The sequence below is a fragment of the Lampetra fluviatilis genome, chromosome 37 (assembly GCF_964198595.1).
Source record: "Lampetra fluviatilis chromosome 37, kcLamFluv1.1, whole genome shotgun sequence".
NCBI lineage: Eukaryota > Metazoa > Chordata > Hyperoartia > Petromyzontiformes > Petromyzontidae > Lampetra > Lampetra fluviatilis.
In genome coordinates this window covers 3,016,647-3,030,871 of record NC_136311.1, presented here as the reverse complement: position 1 = coordinate 3,030,871, position 14,225 = coordinate 3,016,647, and the positions used below count along the sequence as shown (strand labels likewise).

Here is a 14,225-nt window from a genome sequence, read left to right as displayed (position 1 = left end):
GATTCAACGCCTCCCCTCCACCTCAATTTGATAAATTGTTTCGAATTCAGGGTCGCAATTCCGATTCAAGAATCAATTCTATTTTTAACATTGTGCCGAATGAATGTAGTGGCCGCTAGTTACTGCCGAGGTTATGAGAACCCACTGTACAGAGTGTATCCATACAAATGTAACCAAATTCAATGCTACACGTCTGATTTGAAGAATGTAACATTGAGCTCAGGAAGTTAAATTCATCTGTGAGTCATTTATTTCCAGGAATAATGTTAATAACCGACACATAGTGCTGAGCCCATGTACACAGAAACATATACAAAGAGACATCCAACTACCACTTGAGTAAAATACAATCCTGACTTGACTCAAAACCTGATTATTTTTTACAAACACATTTTCCCACATTCAAATGCTCTTCACTCGCCTGCGATACTCACTAATGCTAAGAATCCCATTTCGCTTGACAGTGAACACTTATCCTCACTTTTTTATTGGACAGTGGCACTCACCAATTAAGGGAGGGTAACTGTAGAAGTAAAATGGGTAAATAAATCATGCTCGCAGCACTGGCCAAAGCATCAAAATTCTCTGTATTCATACAAGGCCGTTTCACGTGCAGGCATTTTCCCACAAGACCTAGGGTTCACACGGGGTCTTAAACAAGGCCAAATATCCCACCAAATGCAAATACCATGCAATTACTCTACACTTCCAATTACTGTAACCTTGAAATAATGGGTTAAATTGTGGAAAGGAGATGTGGTCAGATTCGGCAAAGCTTTTCGATTGCACCAAGCAAACTGCACGCGTTGACGCATGTTTCGGTCAATTAAATCGGCGAAAAACGAGCAACTCCCTTGTCGAGTTGCAAGCTACCAGCCACATACATCACTTAAGAAGACCATGGCACCGCAGTCACGTGCACGTACACACTGCAACAACAACACCAGCACGTGCTGCTCACTGCTGCAGAAGCCCTCATCCCACCACCATCTCAACCATGTCATTCCTTCAGTGATGACCGCTACTCAAGACTCCTTTAAAAATTACATCCCTTCTTCAACCGTACCAGGCCACTGTCCAACGATTGAGTACTTCACAGAGGACATCTGGGAAACTGTTAATGAATCCTTAAACTCGCACACTTGTTTTCAAGGTCCATTTGATGCACAGGCCAGGTCGTACTGACAGATAATGTTGTTGTAAATGTTGTTGCAACAATACAGCAAATAATACCATCTGTTATAACACTGGCACGTACACAACGCACTGGTATACAATATGGCTCTCAAAAGCAACCCACGCATTAGGTGCTATCGAAAGAAGTCACCAGGCCAATTAAGGCGGCGAATCGACCTCCACTGCCACTATGCTACAGCCCTTCAAGTGAATCGGGAGCCCTTTCATGTGAGGATGAGGCTTCTTGGTCCCATGTCTCACGGTAGACAGAAGCTTACGTCTGCATACTTTGCAGATGACGGCATTTGTTTAACAAGCCCAAGTGATGCGTGGTTGTGGTGGTGATGAGGTTCAGGTGTGATATGGTGTTGGGTGCAACGTGGTATGTTTTGTGATGGTTTAATTTCGGTTGGCAGCACTGTGTTACCGAACACAAAACAAAGAAAATAATACGGTATTTGTTAAAACATGCAATATATCTGAACTGTGAAAAATCATAGTAGGTAAATGCATGTTTTTTTATGACTGGAAATTGGGGAATGATTGCTTAATACATCACACAGCTAATGATTGCTCCAAATATACCTTTAAATACACCTGTTATGAAAACATTGCCAGCTATATGTGCTATCCTACCTACTAAACGTGATACTGACAAAATACCTTCTCTTCCACTGCAAATAACCAACTTCCTCCCTTGTCATTGTCACACTCCTCAGAAAATAAACAAGTGAGCACTTGGACGATGAGCATTTCTGCAAGCTCATCACAGGCACACACAGCAGCCTCTCACAACACACGGGCACTGACAGCCGCGTTTTGCTGCACTGCCCATCAGACTGCAGTCAGGACTGCAGTCGAAATGTCCCTACAAGACACTGCAGACATCCACGCTGCTTTCAAGATTTTAAAGCACTGTGACCAGAAGGATCATAGTAAGAGGACAATGGTGATTCTTGGGACCCTTCTGCGTGCCAATCTGCTGTGGAAGAGAGCGTTACACAGCATCCAGGCCCTGCTGATATATTCCATTGTTCCAGCACTAAGCGGGGCATATCACCGCCCTTCTGCTACACAGCGGGGTAAACACCCGCAAGTGCACGACATCATCATAATCATATGCTTTATTTACCAAGATACGAGGCCACAATGGGGCGACACCCAAAGCTCCGCACAGATGGATTCAATCCACTGCTATACTGATATATCGTGCCCACCTCGCAGCCCTTAACAGAACCCGCAGCCCAATACCCATTAACAGAGCGCGGCAAACAACGCTGGCGTCGACGGAACCTGGCTGATCCCGGAAAGGGGACTCCCCCTCCACACACGTTCGGGGCCGAAGACCGAGGGAGTAGTGGAGCCCAAACGGGCGGCCCTATAACGGCCACGACCCTATAACGGCCACGACCCTATAACGGCCACCGAACTCCTCCTGGAGGCCCCGCGCGGGTGACATCTCCGTGACCAAACACAACCGCCAAACAACGCGTACACACAAGGCCCCCCAAGGCCACCGCGACCCCGGGGGCCGCTGAGGCTCCGCCACAGGAACCAGGGGCAATGGGTACGGGGTGTGAGGTCCGGGTTCCAGAGACATTGAGTGGATTTTATTCGTGAGACGAATGACCCCGTTTGGCCAGTTGTCCGGATATTTTGACAAGGGAAATCCGTGCTTCGGAAGCACAGGAATAACATAAGGGGTTGGGTGGCGGGGGCAGTCTGTGGACCTTGGGGACCAGGGTGTGGGGTAGAGAGACAGCCATCTGGGCTCGATGATCTGAGGTCGGGGATCTCGAGCCGAGGAACCGACGGTAGCAGAGGGGGACGAGCCGCTGCGGGGTTCAGAGACAGAGGAAACGCGAGTCTGGGTCAAGGGACGCAGGTGATCAACATCTGGGATTCCATGGACCTAACGCTACGGACAGGCTTCTGGAGACCGGGGTTCGGTGTCCCGGGACCAATTTAAGAGCGGGGTGTCAGGGCCACGGTCCAGGGGTCACAGGGCCCTGGTCTCACCCCGCACCGCTCCGGATGTCACCCAACAGCAGCAGCAGCAAGGGGGCGGACAGGGGCCGCGCAGCGCTCCGCAGTCAGCCTGCGCGTAATCGCCCTCACCCCCCACGGCCACGCACCGCGAGATGGAGCCCTGCGGCCACGCGGGGAGGGTCGCCGTGGGGTCCCCTGTGGGCCCCCTGTGGGCCCCGTGTGGGGTCGCCGCTTACCGCGCTCCCCTCACGGAATCGCCGCGACGAGGCCCCGGGCCGCGGCCGCCATCTTGCAGAAGAGGCCTCTCGGGGGGCGTCACTGCGCATGCGCGCCGGGGGCGGGCCTTGCGCCGCATGCGCGCTTCCCATTGGCGGCGCTGCCCCGCGCCCCTCAGCCAATAGGGCAAGCGCAAAGGTTAAATGGGCGTGGAGGAGAAGGAGGTGGAGGAGAGGGGCGGGTGAGAGGGGGCAGGAGGAGGGGTGGGTGAGAGGGGAGAGGGTGAGAGGGGAGGAGGAGAGGGGCGGGTGAGAGGGGGAGGGGTAAGGGAGGAGAGGGGCGGGTGAGAGGGGCGGGCGTGAGGGAGAGGGGGAAGGAGGCGGGGCTAACCCCGCATGCGAGCTTCCCATTGGCGGGCGCGGACCCGCGGTTCTCCGCCAATAGTGAACGAGCAAAGGTCTGGTGGGCGTGTCGAGGGAGGGGGGGGGTCCCAGGACGACCGGCCGAGCTCATTCAGAGCGGGCCCAAGGCCCTGGGTCTCGGCTCGAACCGGGGCGCGAGCCGGTGACGCGCCGGTGACGAGCCGGTCCAAAACCCGGCTGTGGTGACTCCGGAGACGCGTGCGACCTTGCTCTCGCGCAGACTGGAGGTTTATTCCGCAAGATAAACATTGTCGAACCACCATCATCATCATTCTGCGCCATGCGGCATCAATCCCCGCTGGTCGTGGCCATCCTGGGTGTGGAAGGGGTCCTGCTGGGCCTGATGACGCCGCTCGTGGATTCCGCGAGACCCCTCGCCTCGTGGCTCCTGCTATTGGTCTCGTTCTTCATGGTGCTGTTCCTCGCCTCTTCGGTGTACACGTTGCTCACCTCTTGGTGTCTCCACGTCGCCCTGCTCACACGGCTCACGTGGCTCCTCGTCCCGTGGCCCCTGGTGCTGGTGCCGGTGGGTGCCTTGCTGGGGCTCGTGGCCCTGGTGGCGCTGCTGGCCTTCGTGGTGACATACCGCCACCTCCGCCACCACCACAATAACCCTGTGGACCCCGCACTGCTGCTGGTGACAGCGCATCCAGATGACGAGTGCCTCTTCTTCTCGCCGGCGATACAGCGGCTGCGTCACTCCAGCAGAGCCGCGCACCTCCTCTGCCTCTCCACGGGTGAGTAATCTTTCGTCCCGGCTGGTCATGGTCTATCCACTGCTGGGTGAAGGTCTCTCCGTGCGGACGTCACCTCGCAAGTCACTCTAAACTCCTCCTGCAGTATCGCCTCGCGGAACACGTGTTGGGGGGCCGCTGCTCTTGGCGCATTGGCAATGGCACTGCCCCCCGTTCGGTTTACCAAAAGCACTGCAAATCCGAAGTCATCTGCCTCTTCAATTTGATCCCGGCCCACTATCAGCACCTGGAGCTGTAGGCGATGCTGGTGAGTGGCTGCAGGGTGCTTACCATTGTTGATTGTGGTGGTGGTGGTGATGGTGTCCAACAGGCAACTTTTACAACCAGGGAAACCTGCGTGAGAAGGAGCTGCGAGAGAGCTGCCGGGTCCTGGGCATTCCAAACTCCCGGGTCACGGTCGTGGATCGCAGGTGACCCCCCCCCCCCCCCCCACGTGCCCACACTCACCTCGTCGCCACTGCATCGTCGTCACTGCATCGTCGTCATATTACACGGATATCCTGACCAACATACAGCGCGTTTCAAAAAGATGGACCCGATTTCAAAGCCATATATTTCACGATGGCAACATGTTATAATTACACGAAAAGTTACAAACGGTTTAATGAGTTATCAAGTTTTACTAAGCATTTTATAAATGCTCTCTGTGCCCTCCATCTGCTGTACGGACAACGAAACGATAGTTGAATTCGTCCCAAACGCCTCTCAAAGTGTCTTCTTCCACTGAAGTCACCGCTGCCGTGATTCTGTTTTTGAGGTCATCCAGATTAGTTGCTAATGGTGGCACAAAAACACGGTCTTTTGTGCCACCATGCTCTTTGACATTGGCGGATCAATGCCAAAACGCCGTTGAAACGCACGCTGCACCGCAATTACGAATTCAGTCTTGCTGAACTGCAAAAGGCAAAACGCCTTGTGTGTTGTGGGGTCACCATATTGCGAATGACTGAGGCTAGGGGCTGTTTGTGCGCTGGGAGAGACATCTCGCGGTAATCATTTGAAACTCTATGCCCCGCTCTTTCAAGTGGGAAGAGTTTGATTCATGGGCGGTTCGTGGTTGCAGAGATATCGCGATTTCAAATCGGGTCCATCTCTTTGAAACACCCTGTATAATACGCTCACCAGATGGCACGATCACCAACCACGTGATCAGACGACACAGATACCCTCCTCACACCATCATACACGTCACCCACCTCACTGCACTACACCGTATGCCATATGCCGCAGATACCCACTCACCTCAGTTGCACCACCCTCACCACTTGGATAAGAGGCCGTCCATAAATGACGTCACGCGATTTTGGACGATTTTTGACCCCCCCTCGTCACACGGCGTCACAAAAAGTCAGACCCCCCCTCAAATATGACGTCACAAAGCTCTCTGCCCCCCGCCCCCCTCCCAAAATAAAACATGCTTCAAATCGCTTTAAACTATTGTCATTGTAGGGCGTATTTATTTCGCTGCACTCTGTTGGAGGAGAAATATTTATTAAAAAGTCTATTTAATTAAGTAGAATGTGTTGCCTATATTAATGTAAAGTTGCGCATTTTGATGTGACGTCACGTTTCTCAAACCCCCCCCCCTCGTCACACAACGTCACAAATGTCTGACCTCCCCCCAGGTACGTGACGTCATTTATGGACGGCCCCTAACCTCACCTTACCACTTCAATACACCATCAAATACCACATAAATTTATACACTTCACCATGGTATACCACAGGTGCCCACAAAAGGAAAAGTAACTCCTCTCTCTTGCTGCCCTGCAGCTTGAGAACACGATGTCAAATGTAGGTTCTGTGTGAAGCGACATGTTTTTTCCTGCTGTGTGCTGTTTAATTTGAAACGGTGCACAATGAGTACGCGTATGCATTGCTTCGTGGCGTTGTGTTTAGCGAGCTGCCGGACGATCCACAGGTGACCTGGGACAGTAGCCTGGTGGCTGACATCATACTGCAGCATGTGGAGAAGCACAACATCGGCTTGGTGAGTCGACAAGTTTTTGCACTCTCTACGATTCTCGATCCGAATCTGTAAGATGCAACAGTTTTCGATATCAGCGGCGCACGGTTTTTTCGTTTGTCGATGTCGCCGTCCACCTGAGATTTGGTTGTTGAAAGTAATTCCTGCTAGGGTCATGGAACATGGTGCGGAAAGCGTTTCAGCAACCCAGTGCTCGAAATATAATTCCTAACGTAATTTACATTATGCCAGCCCCCAAAACGTAACGTGTCCCTACCGGGGGGGGGGGGTGGGGGGTGTGATCGGGCAGGTGCTGACGTTTGACGCGGAAGGAGTGAGTGGACATGCCAACCACATCTCCGTTTACCACGCACTCAGGTGAGTCTTACCGTCTCCCGCTCACCAAGGCCTCGCACCGAGCCGCGAACATTGTCAGTGTCACGGTTTACAAGATCGGATGCTTGAGCAGCATGCAAAAAATCCATTCACCATCATTGGGGCCGATCTATCCACTACTGGATGAAGGACTCCCCCCTACATTAATACCATACCTCGTGGTCTTGCGATGCTAAAATCCGTCCCGCTTTCGCACACAAGCTGACCTTGTCAGTTGTCCACAGATTTTTCTTCCAGGCTAATGGGATGAATGAGACAAAACAGTGGAAAAAGACAGTACAGACAAAAAAGTAATGATAATAAATAGTCCAAAACAATCCTTGCAAACCGTTACTCTAACAGTACAGACAAGACAGTATGAACTAAGACCTAATCAATTTAACACGTAGGCTTTCGCGACCAATATCATCCATAATACAGGTTTTTTGGGTTCGATCGCATAAATGTGTCGTTAAACCTGCCACCACCCGACAGCCAATTAGTGAGGTTTGTCACGTAAACAGAACATGCTAATTCGTTACTAGTACAGCACACCGGTGTGTTGAAGAGCAAAGCCACAACATTTAAATCTGAGTACGACGTTTTTCCAGTAATTACAACTGAGATCCACCCCTACTTCGCGCAAGAAGGGCACACAATTAACGTCATCACATCTCTCCCTCTATGTAAGTAACGAAAAGGGAGGATTTCTCCACAAATATGGCTATTGCCTGATTTAGATAGTTGTCATTACTGGCGAAACATCACTCAGATTGTAAATGTTGTGGCTTTGCTCTTCAACACACCGGTATACTGTACTAGTAACGCATTGGCATGTTCTGTTTACGTGACAAACCTTAATAATTGGCTGTGTCGGGTGGTGGCGAGTTTAACGACACTTTTATATATTTACGCGATCTAACCCAAAAATCATGTATTATGGACCTAATCGATTGTTTATGTGCTTCCTGGAATGGTGACAATTCATCGAAATGCAGAGACAGTGAACCATTACACGCCTGGAGTTTGCTGTCTGAATCGCTGCATTGGTTTGTGACGTTGCCGGCATTATAAATAGAAGTTAAACTCGAGTTGACATCAAGGTAACGTGGTTGACAAGTTAATGATTACAAGGCGAAGTACTGAAATAAACTGGTCTTTTGTTTTTTTAGGAATCTGCAGTCTGAGAAGAGACTTCCTCCAGGTAAATGGTTTTAAATACCACATGCGCATTTCAGTCTTGGGCGTCTAATCTTCGCAATCCAGGTGTCTCATGATCTCTGTCTTCATGATCTCCGTCGGACCGTACACCCGCAGGCTGCCGCACACTGTACCTGCAGAGCGTCTCACTGCTGAGGAAGTATGTCTCCATCATGGACCTGCCCCTCAGCGTGCTGCGGTCACAGGCGCTCGTTTGTCTCGCTTCTCTGGACGAGTACGAGATAGGCCTGGTAAGTCACCGACCCTGCTTTTTCCACCGCAACTGGACTTAGTTTTACCAACGCGGCAATTTCACGAAATGCCTGTGTAACGGGCGAATAAACAAGCGGAGCCTTATACCGGTAGCGATATCCCGTTTTAAGGGTCCGTCAGATTAACATTCTTGGCTGATTTTCTGCACGAAAGGTAAAAAAAACAACGTACGAGTCATTGTAGTTTAGAACAATGACAACCACTGACAGATACCATAAAAAGCTTTCTGTCGTCATCTTTTGTAATATTTCTAGCCATTTCCGATTAAAGTACTTTCACATTAATGCACAAAAATACAGGGTCCCCACAGCGTATGATGTAATGAGATTTTACTGTATAATGAAATGGCCAACTTGCGTGAGACGGCCTGCGTGACCGAAGTGCATCCCGTGCAATAGTGCGGTCATCATGCGGGTGCCGTCGGCTTCACGATGCCACTCGCTTGTGTTGCAGCAGGCGATGAGACGCCATCGCAGCCAGCTGGTGTGGTTTCGCTACCTCTACATTGTCTTCTCTCGGTACATGCTCATCAACACCTTCTCCGAAGATGGTTTGTGAACTCCGATACAAGTTACGCCCCCAAATCTAAGAGAAATAGGATCTATAATTAAGGTGGGGCAATTGGATTACAAGGTGTTGGCAGGTGAAATGCAGTGAAACATCTACATTTTATTTTCCAACCTTTAATATTGGAAAGTATTAGCCTTTGGTGGGTGTCTGGCAAATGTCTTCGCAGTACAACATAGTTGGGTCCTGCCACTGCTGCTGCGGTATTAAAATAATTGCCTGAGTGCCGCACACAGACATGCCACGACCTGCCAGCAGATCACACTAGTCTTCCAATCACTGTCAGACGATTCAAAACATTACACTTGAGGTCAGAAAACTTGTAGAACAAGGTTTGCAATTGTTTATTTTTGTAATGTAATTAGTGTTGGCACTGAAAGCCGGCATTGCAGGAAAAACATAACTGTAATTTTCTGTAACCATCATTGCGTGTGATATATAACCACACACAAAACAATATTTGACATTTTTCCAAAAGGGGCCAAGGCGATTGATATTTAAAATGTTGCCTTTTATGCACTGATTGCTCAGGACTACATCCAAAGCCATAGCGGTATGCAAGACGGTGACTTCATTTTGTTGTTTGCACATCAAGCTGGGGGCACTTAATAATAACTTGCACTTACTAGGTGCCTTTCACAAAAAAGTCTGAAGGTGCCGTGTATGAAAGGATGACATTTTTTAAAGAGAGAACTGGGTGGCAGAATTATAGCCAGAGGACCAAAACTCTGGAAAACCTTTTTTACACGTATAGCTTTTGAGTCGTGATTTAGAGATGCCAAAACACATCGAGAGCCTCATCTCCATGGTAGGGAGTTCCACAACTGGGGGTGCACCACCGTAACCGCCCGACCACCCGAAGAGCATTACCAAGATCGAGGTATGCGTAAGCACCTTGTGTGAATGTCGTCACACCTCGGGCTCTGCACAGCTGATCATTCACTCCTGGGAACTGCGATGGATGTCTTCGTGCTCAGCCATGGACTTCTCCCACTCCTGCCCATCGAATACCTCCACGGAGACACCGTCTACCGTCCCAGGGTCCAGACAGTGGGGCATCACACCTGCCAAACACAAGTGGGAAACGCCTTTGGGTTCCTCATGCACGCTGCTGCCTCTCGTGTCGCGTTCCCATGACCGGTGGCAAATAGACTCCTTAGCCCAGGAGGAGTCTACGGCCGCTTGTGCACGGCTGCGATCTTGTCGCCTCACGCTCCGTCATCCACGTGGCTCCGTGGGTTCAGGCCCTATTCCCCCTCAGTATCCTTTGTGGTCAGAGGGAAGCAATTTTAAACTTGAATGCAAGTTTGGATTAGGTTAGGCTATCCCAAAGTAAAATGTACATTTGTTATTTTCAGCCCCTCTGTATTAAAATAAAAACACAATCCTTGAGTTGAGCCAAAGTGAAGCGACAACATTGCATGCTCTTCTCTCTACCGTGTCGACCAATTATGTCACAAGTCCCAAAAGTGGCTGGAATAATAGCACCCACCATGCTCTACAAAAACACAGTTTTAACCAGCTCGATGCCGAATTGACCCGGTGAGGCTGCTGTGGGAAGCTCGGCTGAGCTCACCTGCTCCCCGGCTCGCACACTGGGCCATCTCACTTCCCAGTGGCTGAAGGAAGGCGGCATCGGTGCTTCACAGCTAAAACCGCAGGTTTCCCAGGCACAGCAACAGGTGACACCTCATGCCCTCTTACCAAAGCCGTCCGGGTTGGAGCGTGGCGTGTAGAAGCTCTGCACCCCGCACGTCTTGCAGAAGGTGTGCTTCGCTGCGTGCGTGTTGAATGTGTACGTTGTGAGGTTCTCGGCTCCCTGTTGTAAAAAAACAGCAGCGGCGATTTACAAGTAATTTGTCAGTGTGGTGAAAGTGGGAGTCAATTTGCAAGCGGAGCAATATCATTAGACAATGCAGTTAATTGTACCAATCCGCAGTAATGAGATTAATAAATAATCACATTCCTATCCTGTTTGTATTTATGTTTTTGTCGAAATCATACGTTTCTATGCATGTGAGTATAACGATAATGGTCTCGGTCCACTTAAGTGTGTTGGAGAGCCAAGCCACAACATTTACAATCTGAGGACTGTGGCTTGGCTCTCCAACACACCGGTGTTGCTGTGTAACGAATTGGCATGTTCTGTTTGCCTGACAAACCTTACTAATTGGCTTTGTCGGGTGGTGGTGGGTTTAACGACACATTTATATCGCGACAGCCTACGTGTTAAACCTTTGTTTATTTTCTAATCGCCGTTTGGCTGCATTTTGGCTTGGGGTAATTTTTCGGTCATTGCACAACGACGAGGCCGCTTTGAAAAGTTTTTTTCGTAAGCCGAGAGGTTTGTGCACGGCCTATTTGGACGCACCGGGGCCACGCTGCCGCTGCAACATATCCAAACGTCTTCGTTGTCTCGTGAAGTCGCCGGTATTGCACCGCTAATTTAATTTGGAGACGAAGTTAAAAAAAATGCAAGGAATTGTAATTTACGTCGATACCTGCCACACTGACAATTCTTTGCGGTGCAGCAATGTTTTGGAGGTCAACGTTAAGTGTGTGAAACGCACGCACCTTCAGCAACTTGAATTGCGACGCTGGGACAATGAAGTGCCTGTTTTGCTTCTTTGTGCAAATGCTGCATCTGCACGGTGATGAGAGGTCACGGTGATGAGAGGTCACGGTGATGAGAGGTCACGGCGCCGCTGGTGAGTCGCCGTGCGGTGATCGATTTGTCCACAACAAACTCAAGCGACGCATTGGCCAAACATTTGCGCAAGGCGCACGGCTTCCCGTGCATAACGTTGTTTTAAAGCCATCCGGCGGGAAGATCTCGAAGAAACACGGAGAGACGCATGCTTGGCATTTCCCTAAACGGGCAATACATGGATCGGCGAATAACACCGATTTGATTTAAGACCATTGTTATAACAAGTTGACTTGAGCAAGAATGTATTGTTCTGTGCATTCGCTGAGGTCTTGTATTTGTTACGTGCAACGCATGTGTTTGCACACAATGTTACTCTATGCATGGAATCCGATCGTGTCGACCCGGTGCTATATAGCTGCTGAATGTTTCCACTCCCAGAAGGCCGCGTGGCTGATGGAATGTGTCAAATTAACTTTTATTTAGTTTTCCATGTGGGAGGGACGGATATGCGGAGACGTTGCCCGCTTATCGATTCTGTTTCCTACATTCCCCACGAAAAGCAAGCGCTCATTTTTACACTTCGTAAAACCCTTCCTCACGCCGTGGGCTCGGGGCTCGTGGGGGGCTCCTCACGCCTCGTGGGGGGCCTCACGCCGTGGACTCTGGGCTCGTGGGGGGCTCCTCACGCCGTGGGCTCTGGGCTCGTGGGGGGCTCCTCACGTGCAGTCGAGGACGCGGAGGCGAGCCGGCGCCCACACGAGGAAGCGCACGGCGCCGCAGTGGCAGCCGCCTTCGTGACGCCGCACCAGCCCGGCCCCCTGCTCCTCCATGCGGGACACACGAGGAGGAAGGAGGAGGTGGTGGAGGAGATGGAGGAGGAGGTCGTCCTTCCCCGCCGCACCGAGGCTCTGGGGGTCTGGGACGGGTGCGCGCCCACGGCCCTTTAACTCCTCCCCACTTCACGTGCGGATTATAAATTCGACAGCGATTCGATTCCGAGGTCGTGGGGCTGTCGCGATTCGATTCGTTGTCAAGACGCGATTTCGATATTGTCCAAAACAGAGGCGTGTTTTTGGGTGAGATCGCGTCAATATATAAATGTGTCGTTAAACCCGCTACCACCCGACCACTTAGTAAGGTTTGTCACGTAAACAGAACATGACAATTCATTACTCGTACAGCACACCGGTGTGTTTGAGAGCAAATTCACAACATTTACAATCTGGGGACCCTGACGTCTCGCCCGTAATTACAACCGGCATCATCAGGCGGACAGCCAGAGTTGTGGGGAACTCCTCGATTGTGACGTGGCGGTGGGGGTGTGGATTGGGTTTATCTCAACGATTCTCTATGATCTTAATTTAGGAGCTTTCGTGACTGCAGGAATTATTCTTTGGTTCTTTTCGGTTAAGTCACGTCTAAAAATAAAATAATAAATTAAAATAACATATTACGACGTTTCGATTGCAACACAAGCAATCATCATCAGGTATAAAAGAAATAGCAACAAAAATCTAACTAGAAAACTATAGACAGACATACAAGCAGACAGACATCACAACGGCACACAGAGAGAGGACACAAATCGGCACAAAGAGAGGGGTCGTTTCTGTGACGGTCCCTTAAATATAGAGAGGGGGGGCGGGGACGGAGAGAGGGAGGGGGCAGAGAGAATTAGCATATCAATGAGTGTACGGCAACGTACTGCTGTTGCAAGTAAGATGACAATGTGGAACGGGCACGCAACATTGAAAACGGGCACGCAAAATTGAAAATTAGGAGACAGGCACACGAAAATTAAATAACCTAGCAAAATATCGAAATGTGATGTAATACAACACAGAGAATAATTCCTGCAGTCACGAAAGCTCCTAAATTAAGATTGAACCACTTCTACGGGGAAGTTTTAAGCTTATCCTTTTTCTTTCTGGCTATTTGTTCTCTCTGCCTGTGTCCTCTCTTTGGAATTTTCACACTTAAAATTCTAACTTAGCACATTTTGAAACACGTAATCAACCAGGCTATGCGTTAATTGTGTGTTAACCGACTCTCTGTGTTGTATTACATCACATTTCGATATTTTGCTAGGTTATTTAATTTTCGTGTGCCTGTCTCCTAATTTTCAATTTTGCGTGCCCGTTTTCAATGTTGCGTGCCCGTTCCACATTGTCATCTTACTTGCAACAGCAGTACGTTGCCGTACACTCATTGATATGCTAATTCTCTCTGCCCCCTCCCTCTCTCCGTCCCCGCCCCCCCTCTCTATATTTAAGGGACCGTCACAGAAACGACCCCTCTCTTTGTGCCGATTTGTGTCCTCTCTCTGTGTGCCGTTGTGATGTCTGTCTGCTTGTATGTCTGTCTATAGTTTTCTAGTTAGATTTTTGTTGCTATTTCTTTTATACCTGATGATGATTGCTTGTGTTGCAATCGAAACGTCGTAATATGTTATTTTAATTTATTATTTTATTTTTAGACGTGACTTAACCGAAAAGAACCAAAGAATGATTCTCTATGATGGTTGTGCAGATTGTCACGTGGGCGGGGTTAGGCTTAGCGATTCGATTAATCGTCAAGATGCGATTCTCTATGCAGGTTGTGCAGATTGTCACGTGGGCGGGGTTTATCTCAACGAA

General features: G+C 49.8%; 3 protein-coding genes across 3 annotated transcripts in view; 1 reads left to right on the top strand and 2 right to left on the bottom strand.

The window, feature by feature from the left end:
- Positions 1-4,271, bottom strand: part of LOC144945231 (nuclear receptor corepressor 1-like) — a 66,256-nt gene extending 61,985 nt beyond the window's left edge. The window contains 1 exon segment of the mRNA XM_078873589.1: positions 4,254-4,271. The gene's annotated coding sequence lies outside the window, so the exon portion shown is untranslated.
- On the top strand, positions 3,881-10,908 carry PIGL (phosphatidylinositol glycan anchor biosynthesis class L). Its single transcript, XM_078873590.1, has 7 exons — positions 3,881-4,540; positions 4,869-4,968; positions 6,458-6,548; positions 6,835-6,902; positions 8,072-8,103; positions 8,217-8,350; positions 8,826-10,908. Exons 1-7 carry the CDS (start codon positions 4,084-4,086, stop codon positions 8,928-8,930), a joined length of 987 nt encoding a protein of 328 aa, XP_078729716.1. The 5' UTR covers positions 3,881-4,083; the 3' UTR covers positions 8,931-10,908.
- LOC144945234 (centromere protein V-like) lies at positions 9,864-12,538 on the bottom strand. The gene is made up of 4 exons (XM_078873594.1): positions 12,310-12,538; positions 11,514-11,583; positions 10,644-10,758; positions 9,864-10,003 (listed from the first exon to the last, which is right to left on the bottom strand). The coding sequence occupies exons 1-4, from the start codon at positions 12,417-12,419 to the stop codon at positions 9,879-9,881; spliced, it is 420 nt and encodes a 139-aa protein (XP_078729720.1). The 5' UTR covers positions 12,420-12,538; the 3' UTR covers positions 9,864-9,878.
- Between the last annotated feature and the right edge of the window lie 1,687 nt (positions 12,539-14,225).

Excerpts from the sequence above, each read along its gene's own strand:
- PIGL (XM_078873590.1), top strand. The coding sequence starts at position 4,084 with ATGCGGCATCAATCCCCGCTGGTCGTGGCCATCCTGGGTGTGGAAGGG. Across the intron at positions 6,549-6,834 it reads AGAAGCACAACATCGGCTTG|GTGCTGACGTTTGACGCGGA; the intron begins GTGAGTCGACAA and ends GTGATCGGGCAG. Across the intron at positions 6,903-8,071 it reads TCCGTTTACCACGCACTCAG|GAATCTGCAGTCTGAGAAGA; the intron begins GTGAGTCTTACC and ends TTGTTTTTTTAG.
- LOC144945234 (XM_078873594.1), bottom strand. The coding sequence starts at position 12,419 with ATGGAGGAGCAGGGGGCCGGGCTGGTGCGGCGTCACGAAGGCGGCTGC. Across the intron at positions 11,584-12,309 it reads CTCCGCGTCCTCGACTGCAC|ATGCAGCATTTGCACAAAGA; the intron begins GTGAGGAGCCCC and ends ATCACCGTGCAG. Across the intron at positions 10,004-10,643 it reads CTCCAACCCGGACGGCTTTG|GTGTGATGCCCCACTGTCTG; the intron begins GTAAGAGGGCAT and ends TGTGTTTGGCAG.